The sequence below is a fragment of the Ranitomeya variabilis genome, chromosome 4 (assembly GCF_051348905.1).
Source record: "Ranitomeya variabilis isolate aRanVar5 chromosome 4, aRanVar5.hap1, whole genome shotgun sequence".
NCBI lineage: Eukaryota > Metazoa > Chordata > Amphibia > Anura > Dendrobatidae > Ranitomeya > Ranitomeya variabilis.
Genome location: NC_135235.1, coordinates 270,250,781 through 270,264,668, shown reverse-complemented (window position 1 = coordinate 270,264,668; position 13,888 = coordinate 270,250,781). Strand labels below are relative to the sequence as shown.

Sequence of the window (13,888 nt, the reverse complement as noted above, 5' to 3'; positions counted from 1 at the left end):
ATGGAGTGGCCTGTGATGGCAGTCTCCCAAAAAACCGTCTCCTGGTACTGTCCATGTCGTTTTCATTGAGCAAGTCCATAAGATCCCTCAGGACTTGTCTTTCGTCGTTTGGTAGTTGGTCCGCTGAAGAAGGATGGTGATACAAGAGTTTAAAAATTAATTGGCGACAAAACAAATATACATCCTTGATCACAATAAATTTGTCGAGGGTATTCATTGGAGCAAAGGATAAACCTTTAGTTAAGACCATATTTTCTGCTGGTGTTAATACATGTGTAGAAAGGTTAATAATTTGCAGATTACCTTGATCTTGAACTTGGTCTCGGGGTTCTTGATGTCCATCTTGACTATATGCAGTCAGAGTTGATGGTTCCTGCGATTGAACCTCGTCTCCCTTTTGTAGGACGGTGGAGAATTCCTGTAGCCCCTGGTTTTTCTTTTCTTTACCCCTCCGAGTCTTGCGTCGACCCCTCCTGCAGCCCCGTCGAGGTCGCTGGGGTCCGATGATAAAAAATCACTGGACGAGGCCTCAAGTCTCGTATTAGTGTCCCTTGAATTTTTGGGGTCAAAGGACACTGCCCTTTTATTGCCTCGATGGCTCCATTTATAGGCCTGTCCACTAGAAAAGTCAGATTTATCCCTTTGGAATTTACGTTTCTTGCCAGTAGAGATCTCTCCCTCGTATTTTTCGATAGTAGTTTTGAGTTGCTGTTTGAAAGAAGAAACTAGCAATGCATCAAAACTAGCTAGTTTGGTCTCTCTTATTTTTATATCCTCCTTTAGTTTGTTTAGGAGGGCTTGGTCATGTGTGATCAGCATATCCATAAGTATTACAGAGCACTTCATTAAGCCACTCTCCCAACTCTGACGAAAGCAATCATCTACTTCCCAAGCAGGGAAGATCTGGACTCTGAGTCCACGAGGAACGAAATTAGACATCTTATATTGCTCTAGGCTTCTCAAATTCCACCACACCTTCGTTAATGATTTATGCAAATTAGTCAATTCATATGTGAGTTTAGAAAAACCTCCATCCTCACTCGTGGTGACAACAGTAACATCACCCCCAGTTTCAAAAATGCCTGTAGCCTTCTGGCTCCAGGCCGCCTCCCTAGCCTGTAAATCCATTGTAGTGGTCAATAGACCAAACCGTAGTGTGCCACACTCCAAGAAAAAGAGGAACAAGAGATAAAGGATCGCCGAACCTCCCAAAAAACCACAATTTTGCACAAGTAGAGACTGGCGGGCACCACTACAAGGGATCACCCATCACATGCCCAAAGTACATATAAATGAAAAACTAAGAAGAAGGAGGCATGTATAAGGTGGGGATCACCATTACAAAAGTCATATAAATGTAATAAATTTTATTAGAAAATCTAGGCACACAACACTACAAAAAACTTTAAAAACACATAAAACAACCATAGAAATGGTAAGTACAAAGACCCATAATAGGGTCAAAAACCCTGGTTCGAACCACCCCTGTATATAATATTAAACCTCAATGTGATGCACTGAACATATAAATGACATGCAGTCCTGAAAGATATATTGAAATTAGCAAACCTATATTTGCACCTAAATAAAGGGCATATCCATTCAAGTGTGCTCAAACAACAATATGGCTAGAGCAGAAGTGGTGCGTAAGGCAGGTATAGATGTAAGCACCCTATATGAGGCAACAATCCTAAATATAGATATAGCAGCATAAGCAAACCTATACTTACACCTAGGCTAAGAACATGTCCGTTCAGATATGCCCATACAACAAATGGCCAAAGCAAGGATGATGCATTAGGCAGATAAAGATGCCTGAGCCCTATATAGAGCAACGGGCATCAAAGAAATGCTGTGGGGCAAGCAAAGGGGGTGGAAAGCCAGGGCACAAAACGCCCAACGCGTGTCGCCAGTAAATCTGGCTTCCTCAGGGGCAATGGATGTAGTGTAGGAGCCGATATTATAAATACCTGTTGATTAAACCAGACCGGGGGCAGCTGGTGCCAGATAGTTAGCACATGCGGCATACTACTGTCGAGCCGGAGAAACCGGAAGTGATGTAAAACGCCGGCGTCTGCGCAGTATTGCAGAACATCAAAAAAAGAAGAAAGAAACATCACTTCTTTCTGAGTGCGAGCTATCCGAGAGAGCGCATGCGCCAGGCAGCCAGAGTAAATGCCGGCATCGGCGCAGTGGAGCAAAGCCACAAAGGGGAAAGAGTATTTTAAATGCGGACAGCAGGCAAGTGCGCAGGCGCCAATCGGCGCCTGCGCACCTACATATACAAGGTCCGCAAAGAGTCTCTCGGCCGAGAGAAGAAGGATACAATGGGAAGAATTCCCCACTAAGTGCCCAAAACAAAGGGGGGGGGGGGGGGAAGGAAAGAGGCAAGGGTATACAGTTAGCTTATATCTAACCCTAATTAAATGGCATTATATAGATAGTAGCTTAATACCATGGTAATTTGGCGACACGCGTTGGGCGTTTTGTGCCCTGGCTTTCCACCCCCTTTGCTTGCCCCACAGCATTTCTTTGATGCCCGTTGCTCTATATAGGGCTCAGGCATCTTTATCTGCCTAATGCATCATCCTTGCTTTGGCCATTTGTTGTATGGGCATATCTGAACGGACATGTTCTTAGCCTAGGTGTAAGTATAGGTTTGCTTATGCTGCTATATCTATATTTAGGATTGTTGCCTCATATAGGGTGCTTACATCTATACCTGCCTTACGCACCACTTCTGCTCTAGCCATATTGTTGTTTGAGCACACTTGAATGGATATGCCCTTTATTTAGGTGCAAATATAGGTTTGCTAATTTCAATATATCTTTCAGGACTGCATGTCATTTATATGTTCAGTGCATCACATTGAGGTTTAATATTATATACAGGGGTGGTTCGAACCAGGGTTTTTGACCCTATTATGGGTCTTTGTACTTACCATTTCTATGGTTGTTTTATGTGTTTTTAAAGTTTTTTGTAGTGTTGTGTGCCTAGATTTTCTAATAAAATTTATTACATTTATATGACTTTTGTAATGGTGATCCCCACCTTATACATGCCTCCTTCTTCTTAGTTTTTCATTTATAGTAACAATGAATATGATTGGTTGAAGCCCTCAGGAAAATCCACCTTTAGGTTCATCCAACTCTAAGTAAAATTTCCCCCAAAAACCCCAGCACATACTGTACTATACCATTGATTGTGATGCGACAACAGCTCTTTAAACGCAAAAACTAAAATGTGCTTGGAAACGTTATTTCTTTTATGACATGTTAACAAACATTTGCATTAATTCCTACGTAACCTTTTAGCAATGAAAATTTTCAGTAATACAGTGTTATATTCCAATGTTAATTAAATTTCACCGTTTCATTATTAATGCGCCATGTGAAATTATACTGCTGTATACGTTACACCTTGTATATTATCTATGTTCTGTGGTGTGCGGAGATTAAGTGTCATTCCTGGGATTGAAGCAGTTGTCTCAAATTATTAAATGGTGAAACAATGCAGAGTGCTTGGAAAAACAAGCAATTTTATAATTTACCTCTTATTAAAAATCCTTTCCGTTCCCAAGAAAGGAGGGATTTTTTATTCAATAGTGTACAGCTCGTTACCTAGGTTACCGGCCACCACTGCAGTCTCCGAGTGGCCAGATACCTAAGTAAGGAGCATAAAGTGGGCTGGATGCAGCCAATCTCAGTTTCTCTGTCTGTGTTTGCAGCACAGGGAAGCGCTTAGTTAAAGAAGCACTCTTTCTCCTCCTCCTTCTCTTCCTCTTCCTCCTCCTCCTCCTCCTTTTCCCATCAAAGTTTTCTCTTAATATATTGCAGTCGTCACATTATATAGCACTGTGTACTTACAGTTGCTCATTTTGCATTTCTACCCAGTTAATTCTTCTCCTTTCTATTAGGTCTATGACATCACGTGATTAAAAACTGTCTAGCTGAATCCTTCTAAGCTCCTATGTAGAAACAGGAGGTCCCTTTTTCCCTGCATGAGTCATCACTGCAAAAGTCCCTGGCGGAGGGAGCAGCTGGATCAGGAGGTGAAAATCAGAATGATTCATGCAGAGAAAAGAGACTTCCTGATTCTACATAGAGCAGAGAAAAGAGAAGAATTATCTGGTAGAAAGGCAAAACGAGCAAATGTAAATACACAGTGCTATATAATATGATGACTGCAAGATATTACGAGAATAAAATCTTTGACGGGAGTGCTTTTTTAAGGCCAGTGGTGGGACCAAACAGCCGACCCAAACTATCAGTCTTCAGCGGTGATGGTGCACTCCCAAAGAAAATTTGAGGTCAACCCTTTAAGGGCACATTCATGAGAACATATTTGTTTTGGGACAGATTTCGAGTCTGTATTTTCATTGCCAAAAGACTGTACCACTGCAGGTACAGTGTCCCCATTTCGTAAGGCATCCCTCTACAGTACCAGGCTCTCTCTGGAATGAGGAGCAGTCAAGCATGCGCATTGCTGCTTTTTCCAATGTGTACGGGACTAATGGAAGTTGCTGCTTGCTGTACTTGGCCATATCTGGCAGCAGTAAGTTCCCATAGTTGTGGTTGACAACTAAGCTGTGCAACTGGACCGCCAACCCTAATGGAAACATAACATGTGTCTCTATAGGGCTGTGCGTTCAGTTCAGTAGACCCACCAAGCTTCCGAGAGTTGAATACAGGATCATCGGATCGGATTCCAATGTGAGAATGGATTCTCAATCATGATTATTAAACTGAAAATGGATAACTTTCACCAGTGTTTCCCAGGAGCGGAAAAGTCAACAAGTCGTGGGAAGACTTAGCTAAAAGCCAAGATTTTTCATTCCCTTTCTGGACTCCGGGAAGGAAAAAACCAAGCTGCAACCCACCCATAAACAAACTGCTACAAGTCGAGCACCAGAGTTGTGCCCTAAGCACTACCCCAAAAAACGAGTGTATCATAACCTACCTAACACTCTACCATTCTTAGACATACGCTGTTTCCTTGCGGTCTCCAGAATACAGATGGTTAAACGGGATAAATGGCTGCATAATATCACACCATAAATTATAACCCTTCCTTTATGAATAGATTCCAGTTAGCGCACTATAATCAGGACCATGGACAGCTCCGGCTGGAGAAAAAAAAAATCCCAGCTACTTCTCTGGCTACGGAACAAGGAAATAAAGTGTAGAACATGTGTGTACAGTCTACAACATTGCGCTTGATGACTTTTTTTTTAGATACATTCCTCATTGCTTCCAGAAATTGAAACTGCAATCTTTGAATTGATCATAAGGAGATTGAGCACACGATCGAGCTGGTTATTCTTTTCATGGTCTTTAGTGCTGCTCGCTAGTAATTGTTTTTCAATAATCTTGCAGCCAGAAGAATGGATCTATTATAGCTTGAATGGCAGGTCATATTTTCAATATTGTAGTTTGCAGAGCAAGGTTTATTGATCATATGATAAGTTTTATGTGTATTTGTGTTATGAAAAGCGGGATAGCAAAGCTTGGAAATTGGAGGAAAGAGTAGTGACCAAGTTTTTGTGTTCTAGCGTGATATTCAAATACATATAACAAATGCATTGAGTTACAAGTGTATAAATGAAGGTTTATCTATAGATGTTTGGGAACATTAAGACAGATATAATCATATTACTGGAGGTCCATGATCTGTAATCTTTAAGATCAGTAGCCTTAGAGGGCTACATTACCATGTCAAATTACTTAGGAACAGACTAGAGATGAGTAAGTGCTAAAATGCTCGCCTGCTCGTTACTGAGACCAAGCAATTCCTAATACTCGCATGCTTTCTTCGAGTAACGAGAATAATGGGAGTCAATGGTCAAGTCCAGCTTTTTTCCAGCAGACCTTTATAAAGAGGTCTGGGGGGGCAGTGAAAATGTTCAAATGGATAGAAAAAGTGCTGAATGGAAGTAGAACAGCATGGGGACAAATTAAAGAAGAAAAGAAACATGCTAATAAGTCAGGGACCACCTATAAAATAAGTATTTATTGATTTAAACACCACACCAAAACACTAAAAACAAATATCTTTATGGAGCATCTTATGGGGCCATAATCAACGTTTCTGCAGCACTGTACGGGGCAAATGTCTCTGTGGAGCATCTTATGGGGCCATAATCAACGTTTCTGCAGCATTATATGGGGCAAGTGTCTGTATAGAGCATCTTATGGGGCCATCATTAACCTTTATGCAGGATTATATGGGGCTCTTGATTCAATATGGATATTCAAAAACACTTAACCTACTGATGTCTCAATTAATTTTACTTTTATTGGTATCTATTTTAACATTATGGGGATTCAGGAATGTACCTTGGCTTGGTCAAACAGTTTCAATAGAGTTAAGGTTCAAATGGGGGAGGTTGGGGGGGGGGGGCGCCAAACTGATCCTTTGCCCCGGGTGCAGGAAAGGCTAGATACACCTCTGCTCCAGCTACAGTGTTGTCCCGAGTAATAGCATGATCATAATTAAATGGTAAAAATGCTTCTAGAGAACAAACCTGAGGATATAGCAAACACAATCAAAGCTAATTTATCCTCATATGACAGAAAACTATATAGAAATAAATGGAAGGCATCCAGGATAATACATGATCTGGTGCCTTTATAGTTCAAAGTACATGCAGCACAAATATAACAGAACAGAGAACAGTGTATGGGTAAGAAATGTGACCAAGCAAGCAAAATTTTCAAATGCTTTTCCTACTGTTATATACCACTAAGATGGGCAAGAAAACACATAATACTCTATGGATGAGTAATCTAATCCTGAAATATTTTTCTACGCTTTTTGTACATTTTACATGCCACCGTAATGCAACAATAACCATATTAAACTGTATGGATAAGTAATTGAATCCATAATTTTTTTTTGAACAAATGTATTTTGAAGGTGTAGTTGATGTACTTATACAGTTATGAAGGCCTTGCAGAAAGTGCAAAGCCAGACAGAAATTATGAGAAAGGTCATCCATAGACACCTGAGTTGCCAGAAATCCTCCCCTCTGAGAAACGGAAGCCTACAAAATTTTTAAAAGCTTTTTCTCAGTTTTAGAGATCACAAAAATGTACTCCACACTACGCAATAGTGTATGGCTGAGAAATGTAGCCCAGGAAAATGTTTCAACAATTTTTGGGTGTGTTGTATAATCAAAATAAATTAATATTTTTCAGCCCCCACAAAAAAAGTTGCATCTATATATTTGCCAACAGATTGCACAGGCTTAATCCCTGTCTATAGACTGGATTCTGTCTCTCTGCCTGCTCCTGCAACTCTATCTCCCTCCTTAGGCTAAATGCAGATTGTATGTGATACAAACAGCAAAGCAAACGATTAGCCATTAGAAGGCCTGTTAGGGTACCGTCACACAGTGCCATTTTCATCGCTACGACTGCACGATTCGTGACGTTCTAGCGATATCGTTACGATATCGTAGTGTCTGACACGCTACTGCGATCCGGATCCCCGCTGAGAATCGTACATCGTAGCAGATCGTTTGAAACTTTCTTTCGTCGTCTAGTGTCCCGCTGTGGCGGCATGATTGCATCGTGTGACACAGGTTGTATACGATGTGCGCACAGTAACCAACGGCTTCTACATCGCAAATACGTCATGAAATTATCGCTCCAGCGCCGTGTATTGCAACGTGTGACCGCAGTCTACGACGCTGGAGCGATAACCATACGACGCTGCAACGTCACGAATCGTGCCGTCGTAGCGATGAAAATGGCACTGTGTGACGGTACCCTTAGTCTGATGGCTCAGCTTCAGCACCACTATCAACACTACAAGCCTCTTATTCATTATACTGTGCACTCAGGCCTAGACAAGCACTCTCTCCCTCCAAAACGAACTGTCACAAAGCTATGCAATGGCAATGACATACCACTATGATTGGTGATCGTCAGACCTGATTCAGTGCTGTGGCCCCTTTACTAATTTTTCATGCGCAGCTGTACTGTCAGTCATCCAGCTGTGCAGAGAATTGTTGCCAGCCCCATTCGTTTAAAGGGAACCTGTCAGGACATTCATGCTGTCTCAACCATGTGAAGCATGAATCAAACATGTGCTGCATTCTTGCAGGTATGTATGATATATTCTGAAAAGCTGTGACGTTTCAGAGAAGACATACTTTGAAAAGCTGTCCCAATTCATTAAAGGGGTTGTCTAGCCTAAAACTGCAAGTCTGCAGTCACTCTTTGTGACTGCAGACTTGTGAGTCTGCACAGGATTATTTGGTGCCGGCGTTGGGAGCAGCGGATGTGTGACCACAAGTATGTGATAGTCATGTGCCGACTAGATGTACACAGCCTCACCCAATACAGGTGTAGAAGCGAGACCAGGCACGTCTAGTTGGAATATGGCCAGCTTTTAAAAGTAGCTAGAATGTTTCAAGGCAGCATGTTTCATCCTATAGGTTTTCTTTAATTGGAGCTGTCCTGTAATTGGCCTGTGCACTGGGTAGCAGAGGCTCTGTTGTTTATGGAATATTTATGGAGAGGTCTTCAGTCTCAGGATTATGGGAGGGGGACTCTGACCTTGGACCCCCACTAATCATGAAGTGATGGCATAGCCTGCTGATTTGTCCTCACTTTGAGATGGAAATATTCCTTTGATTCATTTTACCAGGTACAGCCACCACGATAGGTAGGGGGGTGCTTTTTCTGCGTAGACAGTGAAATCACATAATTGCCCAATCTGTTTAAAAAAGCTCCACATACGGTTCACATCAAGTGACAAAATGTGTGTACCTTAGTTTTCAGGGAGCCGTACACAGTCCGTGTGGAGGACCAGAGCGCCATGCGTGGAAGTGCCGCTGTATTCAAGTGCCTCACTCAACCCTCCGTGCAGGAGTACGTCAGTGTTGTGTCCTGGGAGAAGGACACTGTATCCCTCATATCAGGTATGTCGATCACTTGTCTGCAATATCAAAGCCCACTGTAATCAGATTTAATTTGCTTGGACTACATGGCTGCTTCCAATGTCTGCTAAGGCGGGTCAAGCCGGAAAAAGTAAAGATATTGTCCGGAATAATTTTTTGCATTCTATCAAAACTGCAGGACAAGTCACTTTAATGTTGTGGGATTTATTTTTAAATGTGATGCAGAATATTCAGTCAAATATAAGGTATTTTTCACTTTTGCTGCATGACCACATTGAATTCTTTGAGGAATGTGACCATAACATAACATTAGATGACTTTGGTCATGAATCTCTAGCTCCGTTGCACGAATTGTAATTGCCAATTCTTATTCAAAATGTTTAATGTTTTATGTTGAATTTATCTTGGGTTCAGTTGCTGCTAATTTGCCAATTGATGAAATAATTGTAATTTATTTGCTACATAATGCCTGTTTTTTTGTTTTTTTTTAAGAAAAAAATGGGGGAAACATTTTTTGCTGTGAAATGTAATTAATATAAAAAAAAAAATTCTAGTATTTCATAAAATGGCTATTTTCTGGATTTTCACAGCAGTGGTTTTGAGTAGACCATTCTCTGCTAACTTTGCACATGAAAAATGGCTTTGAGAGATGTTGGAGAATAGCCAGACCGGTTTATGCTCAGAAGAAAGTGACCATAGTGCTAATAATCATGTGTCACATGTTGACCTTGAAATGGATGAACTTTGGTACCACTGGACTCTATTCATGGCAGCAAAGAAAGGAAACTGAGTATCCAGTTCTTTGATGTAGTTGTACCTTCACAGAATTTCTTTGACATGTCAGACGTTTTGACCGTTGGTGTCCTGGGGTTGACACCTTCATCAATCACTAAAAGAAAGGGGTAAAAAAGGACAGCCCAGAGCTGCTCTTCTCTAAGACTATAGGCTTTCTATTGGGTACTGACTTCAGCCTCAGAGGAGAGCGGCGCTCCGCTAAGAATGTTAACAATCAGTGGGGTGATAGCGACAGGATCCCCACAATTATCGCAACGAAGGATGTAAGTTCTAAGCCAAGCACTGCTCTCTTCCAAGACTGAAGACTAAAGTAGAGTAATGATGGCTGAACCTCAACGGGTTTGGCTGACTGTCTTAGGTGTACAGGGGTCACAGACAACTGATTGTCGGGGAAGATGTCGATCGGGCATGTCCAATTTCGGGCTGCCAATCAATTTGTTCTCCAGGACATGTCTGGTAACGGCTCTCTCTTAGAGAACACAGGACCACGTGACCGAACAAGTACTCCAGCATGTGGAAGAGACTGCCAAAATGGCTGCCAGCTGAACAAATGGCCAAACCATTGTTCAGCCAACAATGATCTAATATGTATGGTGGCTTGATAAATTTTCCATTTAAACTGTCCTCAGTCTTTGAAGAAAGCTGCTCTTTGCTAAATGCTTGTACCGCTTTGTCTTGCCAATTGGTGAGGGTCTTAGCAGCAATTTAACCTCCAAAAATCATTGCTTCTGAAATGTCTGTGACATAAAGTTTGGGAAAGTGCAGTTACTTTTTTATTGGTTCCCACTGATCGTTTTAGGATAATGATGTGAGGAATCATATGAAGAATTTTTGATGACCACGTGGACCACTATATGGCCATAGTTTACCTATCCTCTAATACTTTACCATCTCAAGATCATTCTATTGGCATGAAAATGGGATGAGCTTACTATAATGGCTGCGCAGTTACCAATAGACTGTCTAGGGCGTTGGGAGATTCAGGTTGTTAATGGCATGTCTTGTCAACGTGGAGTTGGATGAAGAATCATGATACATAAATGCCAGAAAAATGTAGGTTGACCCGATGCACAATGGGATTAAATATAAAGGCCTAGTTTTCTAAGGTGAGTCCTACCTGATGGAGTTGGCCGGCACCACCGAGGCCCCACGTGGTTCCAATAGATGGGACTTTGCCATGAAGTTCTATAGTTTTCTATTTCTTACATGATGGTCTCTGATTCCCTTGTCATTAAATATAGGGAGATCTATTACACCTGTGTGAATGCAGCTTTAACCCAGTGAGATAAAAAACTGTTGAATAATTGCATTTGCCATAATCCCTTTTTTTAATAGATATACTACAAATTACTGGAGAACACTCCACTGTACAAATTAAATTCATTTTATTTGACCCGGATTGAAAAAATAAAGTAGCAATTGACTTTTCAATTATGCTCAAGGATCATAAAAATGGAAATATATCATTCTATCTCTCCGGCCTGCCACTGACGGGACTTGACATCCTCGTTGCTGTTGGATAATTGTAGGCCCAGCTTTCTATACTTTTTATAGCTACCTGGTTTATGTACCTTGATATCTATCGATAATCCACTCGTCTGAAAAATACTGCTCCATCTTAATCAATGAATTTATGCAAAGAGTAAACTGTAGCAGTACATTGTAAGATTATTTCAGGCCATCACACACATTAGATTAATATTAGTCGAGCCCTCCAATTTCGGTGGGACTGGCTAACTGTCTAATTGGGGGACTCGTGACTCTCCTCCTCCAGATGATGATGTGGGAAAGAATAATGATGTTGCATTTGTCGCCCGATCTTGGCAGAGTCCTACTATAAGCTTCTCATTAGAAATACATGCATACGTGGCTGAATTGAGTGCGCAAGCGTTGGTTGCATCCTGGTCACGTTAGTAGATTCAGTATCGAATGGGGCATTTTGAACTTTTTGTTGCCATGTAGCCTAAAGGACACTTTCCACATGAAGTCCCCCAAATTTATATATGGGGTCCTCTAGACACAAAATAACTGTTCAAACCAAGCAACCTTGGTATTGTTTTTTTTTGGGGGGGTTTTCAACTGCCCTTCGGCCTATCTCGAACCATGGCGACTTGATGGATGAACAATCTATAGTAAGATCGATCTTGCGAAAGCATTGGTATCAAGCCATCGTGTTGCTGGTCTTCCTGTTCGCCTTGTTCCTTCTATTCCTCCGACCATGATGTCCTTCTCCAGTGATTACTCTCTTTATATGATATGTTCAAAGTAGGCAAGTCATAGCTTGGTGATTTTTGCTTTGTTACCTGTCTGGCTTAATTTGTTCCAAAATTGATTTGTTTCTCCTTCTCCAGCACCACTTTTCGAAGGTGTCGATTCTTCTTCTGTCTTGTTTCTTTATCTTCCAGGTTTCACGTCCATATTACCACAGAAAAGACCAAACTATATATGAGCCGTGTCTTTGTCGTCAGTGAAATGTTCCTCGTTGTGAAGACCTTCTCCAGTGACTTAACTGTTGATTTGTCCATAGCTATTCTCCTTTTGACTTCTGGTCTTTTCACCACATCTTGAGTTATCATTGATCCCAGTAGATCATAGACCTTTACAACTTTCAGTATGTTGCCGTCCATCTCAAATGTTTCCAGTCGTAATGAGCAATAGTCAATATCTTTGTCTTCTTTGTGTTGAGTTGCAGTCCCATGTTTGAGCTTTCCATCTGGACACACCATAATAAGTCCTACAGTGCATTTTTCCACTCGTCTCTTCCTTGATTGACAGTTGTGCAGAAGCCCAAGGAAGGCAGAGATGGATTGGAAGGTGCACTCACCTGTTTACCCATGCTAACAGTACACCGAGCACCTGCGCTTGGTTTGAACGGTCAATTTGTATTGAGCAATTTATTGTTCTAAAAATACTGAAATATTTTAGGTGTAGGTACCTTTTAAGCCCTCACTGTCTTAATTATAGGCAGCAATCCTGGTATAATGTGAGCCACATACTCCTTTTTTTTCTCGGAGGAGCTTTCACCATTATATGTGCGGTAAAAGTTACATATATTAATACTATATACATTTTTCTACAAAGTCGTTTCATTATTCCTAAGCTTACCTCTCATGGCACCAGTCTGTTTACTACAGTATGGAGCTAATTTGATGTTTCTTCCATTCATTTTATTGCCGTTTGTTTATATTTGTACATCCTGAGATAGATCATTATCTGTGTTTTCCATGAACCTTGCGACATAAGATGCAATACTGGTCAGCAAAAACCCATCGAGTCATTACTCAGCTGCTGCTAGTCGCTAACGAATTAAATGCGGCCGCAAACATACTGCAGGACCCTGAGTAATCCCATAGATCTATCAGACGCCCAGATGGGACACCTTCCCTATTCGATATACAGGTGCACAGCTAATTATAAGGCTATTACAGGCAAATACTATTACTGGTAATGCTAACGATGAGGCTATAATTAGTGCCGAACAGGCACAGGTGCAAAAACGCGTCTCTGAGACGGGGGGGGGGGGGGGGAAATGCCGTCCAGATTTCTGTGTATAGCAATATATGTATTGAGACCCTCAAGAGAACTAAGGACATAGCCTTTATATAACACCTGTGACCACTTCTCCTGTACTATGCTAATGATTTGTACTCATTATTGTAGCATAAGGTAATATCACTGGATAAAAAACAAGCAACTAAAGTAATATTAGTTTATAGTCATTGCTATTTTCATTATACAGTGGTTACTGACTACCTAGCTATTCTCCTTAAAAACAAAATCCTGCTTTATGTGCACATACTGATCTGATATGTCCAGAAGCTGTCCTGATTTTCATGCAAAGACCCGCCCCTGCATGTTGTAGAAAAACAAAGACAAGCCCCTGCAGGATGTAGAAAAGCAAAGATCTGCCCCTGCAGGCTGTAGGGAGTCAAAGACCTGCCCCTGCATGCTGTAGAGAGACAAAGACCTGCCCCTGCATGCTGTAGAGAGACAAAGACCCGCCCCTGCATGCTGTAGAGAGACAAAGACCCGCCCCTGCATGCTGTAGAGAGACAAAGACCCGCCCCTGCATGCTGTAGAGAGACAAAGACCCGCCCCTGCATGCTGTAGAGAGACAAAGACCCGCCCCTGCATGCTGTAGAGACAAAGACCCGCCCCTGCATGCTGTAGAGAGACAAAGACCCGCC

General features: G+C 41.6%; 1 protein-coding gene across 8 annotated transcripts in view; it reads left to right on the top strand.

The window, feature by feature from the left end:
• The window catches only part of DSCAML1 (DS cell adhesion molecule like 1), a 243,785-nt gene that overhangs the window by 46,348 nt on the left and 183,549 nt on the right, over positions 1 to 13,888 (top strand). For all 8 annotated transcript variants that reach the window (XM_077249896.1, XM_077249895.1, XM_077249892.1 and 5 more), the window contains exon 3: positions 8,781 to 8,927. In XM_077249896.1, coding sequence (XP_077106011.1) covers positions 8,781 to 8,927 — 147 coding nt within the window. The remainder of the gene's footprint in view (positions 1 to 8,780; positions 8,928 to 13,888) is intronic.